Genomic DNA, 15116 nt, shown 5'->3' with positions numbered 1-15116 from the left:
TTCCCTACCCTTCCCCAGTGCAGGGCGTCTCTTTCCTCAAGAGGGGCAGCTACTCACCCGTATTTGGCCAGAGCTGGGGGCCTCTTTTTGGTCTGTGGCTCAGCTGGGCCGGGGGCTGCTGGCTGGAGAGCTGAGCCCCTTCCTCCAGAGACAGCTCTCCTGGCTGGGCCTCCACCTGGCATTTCAAGAACCACTCCCCTGTCCCGTGGGCCAGTGCATCATCAGGGACTACCTCCGGATCCTGCATACAGATGGAGATCTGCCCACTAGCTTCCAGAAGGTCGGGAGGAAACCCACAGGGTTCCCCATCCCTCCTGTCTCGGGCACCCTGGCTACCCTGTTCCCAGGCTCTGTCTTACCACCGGGCCACCTCATCGTGTCTGATGGCCTCTGCGACCCTCCAAGCACCTCCCTCCAGCCAGACCCCAGGGAAAAGGCATGTGACCCAGGAAGAGGTCAGGCTCCCAACCTGGGGAAAGGGAGGCCTGCTCCACTCTTGAGACTCTGTGGTCTCTCCCCATCACACTGTGTTGCTGTCACCGTCACACTCTCACCCTTCCTTCCTTAGTGCTCCTGAAAAACCTGGGCCAGAAGGGCCCCAAATCAGGTCTCATTTCAGAAGCCTGAGTTACTGCACTTGCTACATTTTTTGAAATCATCTACAGACCCTCTGGAATCATCTATTTCCTAATTCCAGTGAAGGTGAATCAGATAAACTTAGTCTCAGAGTTTACTGATGTCTGTAACAGTACTAGGGACAAGATACATCTCCAGGGAACTGAAACCAGCACCAGGGACCCTGTCTCAGGCTCAAAATTCCACACCTCTGAGAGGAGACAGTCCCTGGAGGTTACAGGGTGGCCAGTGACAGAGCAAAGCCATGACGGGAACCCCAAACGCCAAGGCTGGCAGGGCTGAGAAGGGCTCCTGGGTTCTTGTTGGCCACCACGAAGGCAGGATGTGCTTAATGCACTCAACTCACCTTATGGTCAAATTTTTTGGGTTTTTGTGGCTTTTTTGGGGGGTGGGGAGTTGGAGGGGTCTATCCTGCCGGATGCAAAAGAACAGCACTGTGTGGCCAATGACACTGCCACAGGGAGAAAGATGACCTGCAGAATTTGCCAAATATCTAATCAGGAGGAATTAATCTGACCCAAGCAGGAGAAATCTGTAAGAGACTTCCCACCCCCCAGATTTGGTTAGAAGGAATTGAGTTTGCTCTAGAGTGGCACTCTCTGTAGAATGATGGAAGTGTCCCATATCTGCACTGTCCTTGTCCAGGGAGTAGCCACTGGCCATTTGTGATGACTGAGCCTTTGGAATGTGGTCAGTGTGACTTAAAATTAAATTTTATTTAATTTTAATTAAAACAACACACATGGATAGTAGCTACTGTATTGAATGGCGCAGCCCCAAAGAGATTGAGAAACACCTGGGGGCTCTAACCAGGGCACCCACCAGCACCTGGTCTTTCTTCCCAGTGTTCCTCCTTCTTTGGGGATCTCTTCAACTCCCAAGGCCCTGCCTTAGAAGGTCTCCAGCCTCTCTCCCATTAAAACCTGTGTCTGGCCTACATTGGGATGGTGTTAACAAACCAATCCACACAGCTTAGAAAGGGCTGGTGGGGCTATAGTGGTTAATCAAGGGGTGGACACACGTCGGCCAACGTTGAGAAACACTCTGCAGTTGCCTTCTTCAATTCAGTGTCTGGCCAGCACCAGCTACTCTCAATGACCAAGGTTGGCCACGGCTCCAGAGCCCAAGGAATCTACAAACACAGACCTCAGCAGCAGGGCCCCGTTTTCTCACCTCAGGGCTAAAATGCCCCCCACCTCACCCGCTGCCTTTGTTTCCTGGGCTCCCGCTGCAGCCCTTCCACGAGGACCACGGCCTCCTCACCACTCTCTGGCTGCTGCTCCCGCACCCGGGCCTGGATCTCCCCTGGAAGCACCGTCAGGAACTGCTCCAGCACCAGCAGCTCCAGGATCTGCTCCTTGGTGCGCAGCTCAGGGCGCAGCCAGCGGCAGCAGAGCTCCCAGAGGCGGCTCAGGGCCTCCCGAGGTCCGGCCACCTCCTGGTAGCAGAAAAGACGGAAGAGCTGGCGGAAGGTCTCAGGGCTAGGGTCTTCAATCTCCAGGGAGGGCTCCTCTTCCCAGCAGCAGTCCTCTTCCACCTTCACGATCAGGATCTCATCCTGCTCCAGGGGTGGCGGGTGCTGGAAGCCGGGAGAGGTCGCCATTGCTCCTGGTGAGCCTTGTTCCTTCTCTAGCCTGGAGCTCACACCTGTCTCTCCCTATACCTTTGGCCAGACACTGGGGAAGATGTTTTCAGGGCTCTGTGGAGAGACAATAAAGTCATGTAGGGTGCAGCACTGGGGCTGGATAAGCGTCTGCAACCCATAAGCCCCTGCCCTGGCCCCAAGGCCAACTTGCCCTCACTGGCAGAAAGAAACGGTTAAAGTAAATCAAACTGTCTTTGCTACTAACCCTTTAATTCCCAGGAGAGGTACTTAATCTCTGGGCCTCAGTTCCTCGTGTGAAAGAAAAGATGGTGACACCACCTACACTCAGGTTGCTGAGAGGACTAAACGGGACGTTTGAAAATAGTTTATCTTAGCACAGTGCCTGGAACGCGGTCAGAGTTCTAGAAACGCTGAATTTTCAATATTACAGTTGGCCATTTTTGGATGAGGTCCGTTTGTAAATATGATGAGAACCAGAGCCCCCTCTGCCCAGGAGGACGCAGATTCTGTCCCAATCTGACCCCCGATTTCGGGCTTCGGGAGCCTGAAGCCCATCCGCGGGCGCCACCGAATGGATGGCCATCAAGGCCTCTCCAACTCCAGGGTCTTGTGACGGTCAGGATTCCCCGGCTGGGCTGCCTTCCCGTCTCGTCCGCTCAGCTGGAGGGAGAGCGGTGACCGAGGCCGGGCACAAACTAGGCTCCGGAGGGCGAGCGCCGCGGACAGAAGCTCGAGCTGGGACCCTGCGCCCGCGCCCGCACTTACCGGCAGCGCTGAGACCCGTGGGGGGGCTCGGGGCAGGCCCGGAGCGGCGGGTTGGGACGGGAGCGGGACAGCGGGCGTGGAGGTCTCGGCGGGCCAGAAGCGAGGACCAAAACCCTTAGCACGCAGACCCGGGACAGTCGGCGACGACCACTGGCTGAGCCGGGGTCGAGCTGGATAACGAGGCCGCGTGGGCGTCCCACGGGAAGCATTGTGGGTAATGTAGTCCTCGCACCTTTGGCCGGCTGTGGAGAGTGAGAATGGGTCTGGGTAGGCGGGTCCACGGGAGCCATTGTGGGTAACTACTCACATTGTGGGTCCTCTTACCACTGGTTGAACCGACTGTCAGGCATAGAAACGAGATACGTAGCGAGTCAGCGAGATGCACTGTGGGTAGCGTAGTCATCCCCTGGCTGAGCCGCGGCCTCGGGTAGATGGGTCCTGGGAGGCGTTGCGGGAGGTTGTTCCTCCAACTGCAGTGCGCATGCGCGAGGCTCCGCAGTTTCTGGGCCGTTCTCCCTGTTTCTCTTCCATCCACCGTGCCAGGTCTGAGGAACTCCACGGTGGACGGACCCTGGAAATTTACTTTTTTACATACATAGTACTATGTATATGCCAGGCTCTGTTCTAAGCGATTTGCAATTATTAAATCAGTTCATCTTTGAAACAAAGGGGGTACTATTATCCCTATTTTATAGTTGAGGAAACCGAGGTGCAGAGAAGTTCAATGACCTGCCCAAGGTCACAAACACCCAGTAAGTGCAGAACTGGGGTGAGGTTGGAACCCAGGTGTCTGTCTTGGTCCAGCTCCTTAATTTTAGAGACTGGAAAACGAAGACTCACGAAGTTCTTGCTGGGTGCATCTTCGTTATCAATTGCTTATTTCTTCATTTGTTAATTTGATCAACAAATATGTATTTATTGGGCTCTGCTTTGTGCCAAGCAGGCACGATGAGCAGGAGGTGAACTGGACAGTCAGTCCTTGGTGTCCCTGTGGAGCCTGGGGGAGGGAGGTGTAGGCAGGTAGGGAGGTCTGAGTAGGAAGAGGGTCATGGTGAGAGCTGTGTGCCTAGCAGTGAGAGCTCCATAAACATCATCACTGACTAACAACCAGACAACCCTTGAGTTTTTCAGCTTTGTTATCCTTAGGCCTAGTGCCTCAATCAACCCTCCCACCGGCTTCTTTCTTTCCTTCCATTTCTACTCTCCATTCTCTCTCACGTTCCACTTTTCCCCCTATATCCAATATCCAGTTTTTCTTGTGAGCACACAGGCAGAACAAGAAACTGGGCTGCCCACCACTGATTTCTGGAGACACCCACACACACACCCCCGGTGGAAGGCAGGACCTTTTAAAGGGAAGATGCCAGATTTCAGGACAGCCTTGTGGTGGGGCTTGAGGAAAGGCAGGACCACATATGCCTCATTTTCGCCTTATAATCTTGGGCTGCTGTGCAATGCTGTGAAATCTCTCCTTGGAACCTGTGTTTTGGGTCCATTATTAAATTTTAGACAGACAAGAGGATACATCAGTTAACGGGTCAGGAGAGCCGGGATCTTAGAGGGAACCAAGGTGCAGAGCCATTCAGAGCACTGGCACTCAAGCCAAACACAAGAAGCCTGCCATTCCATCAGCCTCAGGAGGAGGGCATGGAAAGGGGTAATTTGAAGAAGTCACAGATGGGTATGTAGTGGGGGAGGAAGAAGAGAGATAGACAAAAGTGGAAGAGGGAAAAGGAGGAAAACAGAAGACACACTCTTGGCTCCGTCTGGAGGGGCAGACAGGTGTGAGGACAGCAGCATTTTCAAAGCTGCCGCACAACTTCCTGTTTCTAACTGCCTCCTGGTTAGCGGTAGAGCCCTGGCCTTGCATCTCTTATCATCTCCTCGGGGCCAGATATACACAAGTTAGCAAGTCCATGAAGTGACCTGACTAACCTAGGCCTGACAAGGGAAGTCCTGGCCCTCTCCTCTCTGGGCAGTTTTCGGTGAGTAGAGCCAACAGAGATTTAAAGGTTAAACTTCTACTTTGCCCAGGATTTCTTTCTTAATTCTATTTTGAGGGTGACACACATTCAGTCCATAACCAGCATACACCAGGATGAATTTGGGCCTACCCTGATGTACACCCAAACCAGTGCTTCAGATCCACCACTTACTAACTGGGTAAGCCTTACCTTTGCCTCGTCTGTAAAATGGGGATTGTCATAGCTCCAACTTCTGAGAGCTGACAGACAGGCTTCGTTGACATTTTGTTTGTAAAGGACCTATGATGATGTCTAGCACGTAACAGATGCTCCATAAACATCAGCTCATGACCTGTAACCACACTGGGATGAAGTCTGCAGGCCTCAAGATTTGTGGATCTTGGATGCCTGGGCCCGTGGAGTTCCTGTAAGAGGTCCACAACTCATTCAGGCGCCAAGCATTGTTTACAGTATGAATTAAAAGTATTTACAGTTATATATATATATATATATATATATATATATATATATAAAATCACATGCCACTGTTTATTCTTATAAATGTAGCTTGTTTTCATAGCATTTATGGAGTTTACAAAACAGTTCGAGTTAAAATGGCAGCCTTACACTCACAGAAGTTGGCAAACAACTGAGAGGCACACATAGATCCTCCTCTGAAGACAGAGGGGAAGATGATCTCCAGGCTGATGGTACATAATCCATAATCATGTACTGGGTGTTGGTTCAGCTCACAGTTACTCTTGTGACTTAATTATGGCTGGGAGGAGATGGTCTACCATCAAGCACTTTACAAGTGTGGGTCATCATTGGTAGCAATTTCCCAAAGTCCAAATGACTGAAAACCAACAATTCAGTACGAGTCAAACAGTTTAGCTAATTTGACTAAATTATCTAGAAGAGTCATCAGTGAGCTACAGTTTTCAAAACCTGATATGTAATGGGTGTTTTTTACACTTTTTCTAAGGCGTTTGCGAGCTAACAATAAAAGCTAATGTTTTTTAAGTACTTCCTAAGTCCATGGTGCTTGTGTTTTTACTGTGCTACTTAAATCCTCACAATGACTATTGTGTAGATATCATTATGATGCACGTTTTAGATGAATAAACTGAGGCTCACAGAGGGGCAGAGCCCTGCCCAAGGCCACACAGTTCGGAAAGTAGAAGAGCCAAGACAGACTTGGGCAAGTACGCCCCAGAGCCTGCTGCTCAGACCACTCCCCTAAAGGCAAACTTGAATGCCAGCCAGGTAATCAGAGCTCTGTCTTGGAGTAAATATCCAAACTGTATCTCAGAAGGCTCTGGTCCTGTCCCAAGATTCTCCTTTGAGGTGGCCAACCAGGGCCCCTCTGGTTTTCTTGGCACAATAGGCAGATCTGCTTGGCATATAGTAGATGCTCAGTAAATATTTGCTGAACGACTGAATAAATAATGGGATGTAATTTGTTCTTCAGACACTGAACTCTGCTGCCCAACCTTATCACAAACTTGATTCCGACAATAATATAAATGAGGGTTAATAGTACCTATTTCCCAGAGGATACTTACTACAATTAAATGACACAGCACATTAAAATACTTTGCTCTAGGGTGAAACATAGGACCACTCAGTAAACAGTAGTCGTTTTGTTTTGTTTTCTTTTTTTTTTTATGGAAAATTAGTGTATTTGAATCATCTCAGAGAGTAGAGAAAGTTTCACACTAGCAGATTTCAGCTTTTAGCACCTTTGAAAAGAAACATTCAAAGTTAAGCCAAGTGGCAGGACAGGCTCCTGACTACCTTCAGTGATGATTCCTCTGACTTAGGATGTGCAGGTCACAGAACAGTGTGGTTATTTGGTTTTTTTCTCTACATTTTGAGAGCGTCACAAAAACACACTTAAAAAGAGTGAGATAGGTGATCACTGACTAGATGGCTGGTGGTTAGAAGATGGAAGAGAAATGTTGGGACAAAAGGAGAAAGATCACAGGCTGGACGAGGCGGTCAAATAGAAAGCCCGAAGGCACTGACAATACAGTACATGGTCTTGTTCTCCCATCGCACAGTGCAGCTCCCATCAGTAGAGCTCTCCCAGAAGCAGGAACTTGCCGTGTGCAATCCCGCTCCGTTCTTCTGCATGATTACACAGGTCACAATGTATTTAAATGGTTTCCCCAGCTTGGTGAGTTGGCTTAAACTTTGCTCCACTACGTTTGTGGTCCACTGATTCTCTTTGCTGTGCTGATGGGCGTTGCCACCGATGGCACTTTCTCTGAAGTCAGCAACATTTCCTTTTACAATGTTGCTCACTTCATCAACGACAAAAACAGTCTCCTCGGTAGCCTGGTAGTCTTCCATCTTTCCTTCGGCGCCTCGCCTCTGCCTCCCTCTGTTATTATTTTCATCAACAGAAAGGGTGAAGGATAAGAGGGCTTGCTGTGCAATGCTGTGAAATCTCTCCTTGTAGTCTGGTTGTGTTTTGGTTCCATTATTAAATTTTAGACAAGAGGATACATCAATTAACAGGGAGGCAGGAGATAGCCATTGTTTACACCTTGAACCACCCAGCATTTGAAACTTTATCTGTCTTTTCCCTGCAGCCAGCAAGTTAAATGAGAAGTAGATGGGTAGGACTTACCTGGTGGCACAATGGTTAAGAATCCGCCTGCCAATGCAGGGGACACAGGTTCAATTCCCTGGTCCTGGAAGATCCCATATGCCTCAGAGCAACTAAGCCCTTGTGCCACAACTACTGAGCCCACGTGCTGCAACTACTGAAGCCCGTGCACCTAGAGCCCATGCTCCACAACGAGAAGCCACCACAATGAGAAGCCTGTGCACCGCAATGAAGAGTAGCCCCTGCTTGCCACAACTAGAGAAAGCCCACGTGCAGCAACGAAGACCCAATGCGGCCAACAAATAAATAAATAAATCTTTAAAAAAAAAAAAGAAGCAGATGGGTAAGAACAGGTGTGCAAAACATGATGATTCCTTTGAGGGAGAGTTGCCTGTAGGATGAAGGCATCACAGAGAAAGCCTGGAGTGTGGAGGAAGAAGGGGAATCAAGGCCCACCAGGCATGCTCAGAAATCCTTACCCGTGGGGACGACGTATGCTAAACTCCCCTGCTCACGGTCTGCCCAGATGTGGCTCAGAATAGGGTGAAGATTCACACCCTTCTCTTGGAAAAAACACATAGTGTCATAGTCTGCTCAGGCTGCCGTAACAGAATATCACAAACTGGGCACTTATCCAACAGACATTTATTTCTCACGCTTCTGGAGGCAGGAAGTCCAAGATCAAGGTGCCAGCAGATTCGGTTCCTGGTGAAGACTGTCTTCCTGGCTCATAGATGGTGCCTTCTCTGTCCTCACTTGGTGGAAAGAGACAGTGATGCCTTTCTTCCTTTAATCTTAGTTACCTCCTATAGACCCTGTCTCCAGATATAGTCACGTTGGGGGTTAGGGCTTCAACATGAGTTCTGCGGGGACACAATTCAGTCCATAGCACACAGCCAGACCCACAAACACCACCAGTCCCTGGAACGGCAAAAGATTCCCCTCAGACCATCACCCACATCTGCTCAAACACCCACAAGGGCCAGGGGGAAGGCAAGACTGGGCTTTCAACACAGACATGCATTTGTGCACCAAACATTCTGGAATATTCTTGTTTTCCGCAAAGACATGGGCTCTCTCCCAGTTTTCTTAAAACACGTGTCCCTCTTGCTCTTTCTTCTGTATTACCGTGTGTGAGAGTGATGTGAATGTGGGGAATTTCTCTCTACAAGAGACACAACAGTGCTGTTGTGACAGGTGGAGCAGGTGCAAGGCCTCAGTGTCAAGGCCACGGGAAGCAGTGGGGGATGCAGGCCCCACACTGCCTGCCAATCTGATCACTCCCCAGAAGCCAGATATCTGGATGTTTAGGTGAAAATTCCCAGTTTTGAATGTAGACTCAAACTGGGTTTAAATCTTGTGTGACATAAACCAAACCCACCAACACGTTTCTGGGCTGTGTCTGGCACAAACAAGGATGTACAGGCAGACCTCGTTTTATTGCACTTCACTTTATTGAGCTTTGCAGATATTGCATTTTTTACACACTGAAGGTTTGTGGCCACCCTGCATTGTCAGATGATGGTTAGCATATTTTAGCAATAAAGTGGGTTTTTGTTTGTTTGTTTGTTTTGCGGTACACGGGCCTCTCACTGCTGTGGCCTCTCCCGTTGCGGAGCACAGGCTCCGGACGCGCAGGCTCAGCGGCCACGGCTCACGGGCCCAGCCGCTCCGCGGCATGTGGGATCTTCCCGGACCGGGGCATGAACCCGCGTCCCCTGCATCGGTAGGCGGACTCTCAACCACCACACCACCAGGGAAGCCCCAAAGGCTTTCTTAAAAGGGGAGGATGCCAGAGCTAAGAGAAGAGAAATAGAGGTAAAATGTCCAGCTTCCTCCAAGAAATCTGCTGTGGGCTGAAGCCAACCATACAGAGGAGAGCCAGCCTGTGAGAGACAGAGACAGACACACAGAGAGAGGCACAGCTAAGGAATGGGCTTCTTTCACCACTTTTAAAGAAAAAAAATATTCATGGCACTTGTTAGGGACCACTGAGGTTACTGAGTCCAAGTTTGTACTGCTTGTTGAACAACAGGCCAATAAATCGAGACGAGTTGTTGGGGCAAGGAACAGCGACTTTATTCAGAAAGCTGGCAGACTGAGAAGATGGTGGACTCGGGTCCCAAAGAACCATCTTGCCAGAGTTAGAATTCAGACTTCTTTTTATATTAAAAGGAGAGGGAGTAAAGTCAAAATTTCCTGGTTCTGGCTAGCCTCCGGAGGGGATGTGTTAATTTCTTTCAGTCATTCACAGGTGGGTCTGGTGAGGAATGTTTCCTGTGAGCTAAACAAAGGTATTTTAGCTTAATGCTAATTACCTGGGAGGCAGGGTTCCTAGAGATGGGCCATTATGGATAATTTAAGCTTATAGGCCTCATCCCTTTAGTGATTAACCTGTAATAGAATATAAAGGTTCTTGCCTGTTATACTGCAGTGGGATTTTGCAGTGGAGAGAGATCAGGCTCAACTCTGAATACAACAAGGAAAGATGGGAACTTATAGCCAAGGTGCAGGGCTCGGGGGAGGCATTGGAAAATTAACAAAAGGAAGCATCAGGGTAAGAGGGGTTTTTTGCTTTAGGAAGGCCAGGGTGATCAGACATCAATCACCTGGGGAATGCGGGAGGATAAGGAACCCAATTGGGGTGGGGGCAGGTAGTTCTGGCTAAACTGGCTACAAGTGAACAATGCAGAGATGAACATGGAAGCCCAAAAGTCAGCGTCTAGTTGAGAAGAGAGTTCAAAGGAGCCTGAATAGAGTCTGGTCGAGAAAAGAATCTTAGCCACCACTTCCAGGGTAACCCGGCTCCCTATCCCTGACAGAGAAGAGTGCTCTGGAGAAGCAGGAAGTGCCCTTTGGGGGGTCCAAAAGCAGTTGTCCACAATAAGACTGCAAGAGAGGCCAAGTGCCTTTGCCTACCCTCTGCCTGGGAGATAAAGGCCTCCCATGTCAAGGCCTAGTCCTCCCTCCTCAAAACCCCAACAACTTCTAACCCCAGTTCCTTGTCCTGCCTTTTTCTTCCTGATACAATAATAATAGCCACCAATTTCTGATCACCAGACAATACGCATTCGCATTCCGTTTGTTCTTAATTTAGTAATGCCAGAGATACTGTATCTTTACAGGTTAAAAAAAAAAAAAAACCCTGAATCTCTGAGAGTTTTAGGTATTGAACCCACGGGGTATCATATGGCTAGGAAGTGACAGCAATGGGATTGGAACACAATTTTTTTTTTAATAAATTTATTTTTGGCTGCTTAGGGTCTTTGCTGCTGCGCGCAGTCTTTCTCTAGTTACGGCGAGCAGGGGCTACTCTTCGGTGCAGTGCGTGGGCTTCTCACTGCAGTGGCTTCTCTTACTGCGGAGCTTGGGCTCCAGGCACTCGGGCTTCAGCAGTTGTGGCTCGCGGGCCCTAGAGCGCAGGCTCAGTAGTTGTGCCGCACGGGCTTAATCGCTCCGCGGCATGTGGGATCTTCCCGGACCAGGGATCAAACCCGTGTCCCCTGCAGTGGCAGCCGGATTCTTAACCACTGCGCCACCAGAGAAGTCCCTGGAACACAAATTCTTGATTCCAGAACTACAGCTCCTAAGTCCCGGGTTAATCCACTCTAGCCAGTAATAATATCGCAGACATCCTAAGGCCTGACTCAGTAGGCTACACTTGACTCTCTCCCAGTCCTTTTGGTTGAACTCGCTCTGTGGCGCGCCCGGTGACGCCACAGCGAAAAGAGGCTGGGAAGCGGAGGCAGCCCATATTCGAGTCCCGCCTATGCCCCAAAGACTGCGGCCGCACGCAAGTCACCTCCCTTCCCGGAGTTTCAACCTCCGTGCCCGGGAAGGAGCCCCAGCGCACCAAACTCAGTAAGCGCACAAGCAAGGACAGCGTCCGGCGCGAAGCTACCGAGACCAAGAACGGACCGACCCCCGCAGCCTCGCACGTCTTTCCCAAAGCCTCGCGCGAAGACTGTGCCCGCCGGAAGCGGAAATCGCGGGCGCCGGAATCGGGGAGCGGCCGGACTACTTTCCCAGCGTGTTGTGCGCCGCGCCTGACTGGCAGATACGCAGGGGACTTCTTGGCGGAGGGGGTGCCGTGTTACCTTGAGCGTCTCTCCTGGAAGTGGCTTTCCGAGGGGCTGGGGAGAAGCCTCCGGCCGGGACTTTTTCGTTGCCGAGGCCACGGGCCAGTCCCTTGCGTACTCTTAGCCTCGGTTTCCACATGTGTGAATGGGGGACGTTAAGTCGTTCAAAATCCTTTCATCCGTTCATACATATATTTTTTAAAGCCACATATGAGCGATCACATCGCCACCTCTGCTAGGTGCTGGGGTTTCGGCGGCGGTGGTGAACAAGTGCTCTCTTTCATGGAATTTACATTCTGCAAAGAGAGGCATACAGCGGACAAATAATTGCACAAATAATTGTTTAGTCACCTCTTTGGTGAACGCTACCAAACAGATAGAGAAGAGAGGACCTGTCTCTCTTAGGATGGACGGGACAGTTGAGCAGAGGAAGGAAGGTATCTTAGAGTTAGCCTGGGGAATGGGGGAAGAGGGGTCCACACAGAAGGAACCGCAGGTGTGAAGGTCCTGAGGCCCAAGAGATCGGGGTGCATTTGCGGGACAGAAAGGAGACCATTGTGGCCCCGGTGCAGGGGGCCAAGCTTGGGAGATGAGGCTGGAGAGGTGAGACCAAGCAGGAGGGCCTGGGCGGCTCCTGTGAGGATTGAGGGTTGTATCCTAAGAGCAAGGGGAAACCAATAGAGTTTGGGGTTTTAAGCAGGATAGTGTCCTGACAGGAGAGGAAGCTTTGTGGAGTACAGATCTAGAGAGGAGCAGTGAGAGCAGCTGGAAGCTCCTGGGGCCCGAAGTTGAGGTAATACTAGTGATGGTGGTAGTCATAGAAGCAGGGATCTGACCCAGATTTCTAAAGCAGAAGCCACAGGGCCCTGGGGCTGATTCGGTTGGGGTGAAAGAGGGAGAAGGTAAGAATAACAGTTTAGTAAAATGAGGATAGTAACACCTGGGATAGGCGCCGTTGTGATTTAAATAGGCAGTAGAATGCCTGACACATAATAAAGGCTTAATACATGCTAATTTTGTAAATAATAAAGACTTCCTCTCTGTTCAGAGCAGTGTTCTTTGTAATGATAAAACCTAAAAACAATTTCAATGTCGATCAACAGAATGATGGAGGGATAAATCTCATAGAGATTGTTTGTTTTTTAATTTTTATTTATTTGTGTGTGCTGGTTCTTAGTTGCGGCACACGGGATCTTTGTTGCCGCATGCAAGATCTTCGTTGCAGCATGCGGGATCTTTAGTGTAGGCATGCGGGCTTTTAGTTGTGGCATGCGGGATCTAGTTCCCTGACCAGGGATTGAACCTGGGCCCCCTGAATTGGGAGCACAGAGTCTTAACCACTGGACTACCAGTGAAGTCCCTTAATGTGCTTTCCCCCCCCTATTTATTTATTTATTTTTGGCTGCATTAAGTCTTCGTTGCTGCGTGAGGGCTTTCTCTAGTTGTGACGACTGGGGGCTACTCTTCGTTGAGGTGCGCGGGCTTCTCATTGTGGTGGCTTCTCTTGTGGAGCACGGGGTCTAGGCGCACGGGCTTCAGTAGTTGTGGCACACGGGCTTAGTTGCTCCGCGGCATGTGGGATCTTCCTGGACCAGGGCTGGAACCCATGTCCCCTGCACTGGCAGGTGGATTCTTCAGCACTGCGCCACCAGGGAAGCCCCTAATGTGCATTTTTAACAGCAGCAACAACAACAACAAAATAGCCATTATTGGGAATTTGCATTCTTGAAATATTGAAACCTAGCAAATATTCTCATAAATAATTTTAAATAACTGCAGTACTGATTTTTAAGCAGGCATTATTTATTTATTTATTTTAAATTAACTTATTTGTATGTTTATTTTTGGCTGTGTTGGGTCTTCGTTTCTGTGCGAGGGCTTTCTCTAGTTGCGGCAAGCGGGGGCCACTCTTCATCGCGGTGCGCGGGCCTCTTACTATCATGGCCTCTCTTGTTGCGGAGCACAGGCTCCAGCTGCGCAGGCTCAGTAGTTGTGGCTCACGGGCCCAGCTGCTCTGCAGCACGCGGGATCCTCCCAGACCAGGGCTCGAACCCATGTCCCCTGCATTGGCAGGCTGATTCTCAACCACTGCGCTGCCAGGGAAGCCCAGCAGGCGTTATTAGTTGTATACTGTTCCTATTTTAATTTTTTTAACATTTCTCTTCACCATCTAAGATTTTTATACTTGCAGTATAACATGGCTACGGTAACGTGCACAAATCTGAAGGGTATGGCTCAAAGAATCTTACAAAGCTGTACACCTGTGTAACCTCGCCCAGATCAAAATATAGGTCATTTTCAATTCTTTGAAGGCTCCCTCATGCCCCTCCCCAGTCGGCACTCCCAGCCCTTGCCCAAAAGCACAAATCTTATTTCCATCACCTTCAATTGATTTTTCCCGTTCTTGAACTCTGTAAAAGGGCATCCACAGGGTGCATTCTCTTTGCTTGCTGGCTTCTTTCACTCTCCATTAGGTCTGTGAAACTCACCCATGCTGTTGTGTTTATCAGTAGTAGGTTCATTTTTATTGCCCAAGATTGGTCCATTGTGTGACTCTGCCATAGCTTATCCACTCTCCTGCCACCCAACATTTGCAGTTTCCGGTTATAGGCTATCATAAATTAAGCTGCTATGAACATTCTCTTCCGTGAAATCGGGGGAATATTTTATCATACCAGGTACATGGGAATTCATTTTGTGATTCCCCATTTTAAAAAATGCCCACTATTGTTAATACGATGACTGTATCATTATGACATGAACCTGATTAGTGTACCACATAAAAGAAACCACCGCCCCTCGCCGTGCCTACAAAATGGAACAAAACAATCAGTAAAATGGCTCCTTATGGGACCTGGGCATCTGTGAACAGGCTTGTCTTCACACAGCCTGAAGTAGGAGGTTGGCGATGCTGTCCCTGTTTTCCAAAGGAGGAAGTGGATTCTGGGATGTCAGGTGACTTGTCTAAAGTCCTGCAGTTAAAAAGCGGCAGAGCTGGAGTTGTAATCCGTGCTTGCTGGGCCTGGGGAATCCCAAGATGTGTCAGCTGAGGCCTTCACCCTCACCCAGCTGACCCAGGTCAGGAAATGCAGAAGAAATCTGTGCACAGCCATTACTGGGTACACAACTGAGTCTGTGCCAAGCATGGGCTGCAGCATCACTGTGGGCATGAAAAGAGCTTCCAAAACTGGAGGTAAAGTCATCAGCAGAGAGCAGGACCAATAGTCCTTGGAATACCCACCCCCGCAGAAAAAGATTGCCCCAGTGACCAGGAGCATGCAGGCCGGCAGCTGGGATACCACTGCTGCTCCCCATGGTCACTTACTGAATGCTCACCGCCTGCCTGCGCCCTAGGGAAGCCCATGTGGGCTTCCGTGAAGTCCATTTCCTTTCGAGGGTTCCAGAGAGTCCTGGGAAGTGCTCACACACCCTGTGGGCACAGCCTCTGCCCT

At 49.9% G+C, this 15116-nt stretch overlaps 1 protein-coding gene and 1 pseudogene across 1 annotated transcript in view; both read right to left on the bottom strand.

Annotated features, from left to right (window-relative positions):
* Positions 1–2239, bottom strand: part of ZNF500 (zinc finger protein 500) — a 7210-nt gene extending 4971 nt beyond the window's left edge. The window contains 2 exon segments of the mRNA XM_007453458.1: positions 58–241; positions 1838–2239. Coding sequence (XP_007453520.1) covers positions 58–241; positions 1838–2239 — 586 coding nt within the window.
* A 4733-nt stretch (positions 2240–6972) lies between these two features.
* Positions 6973–7326, bottom strand: LOC103088175 (dynein light chain Tctex-type 1 pseudogene; annotated as a pseudogene).
* Between the last annotated feature and the right edge of the window lie 7790 nt (positions 7327–15116).

Source organism: Lipotes vexillifer, unplaced genomic scaffold (assembly GCF_000442215.2).
Source record: "Lipotes vexillifer unplaced genomic scaffold, Lipotes_vexillifer_v1.1 scaffold914, whole genome shotgun sequence".
Classification (NCBI taxonomy): domain Eukaryota; kingdom Metazoa; phylum Chordata; class Mammalia; order Artiodactyla; family Lipotidae; genus Lipotes; species Lipotes vexillifer.
Note: the sequence above shows the minus strand (reverse complement) of the source record. Positions and strands in the feature narration are given on the sequence as shown.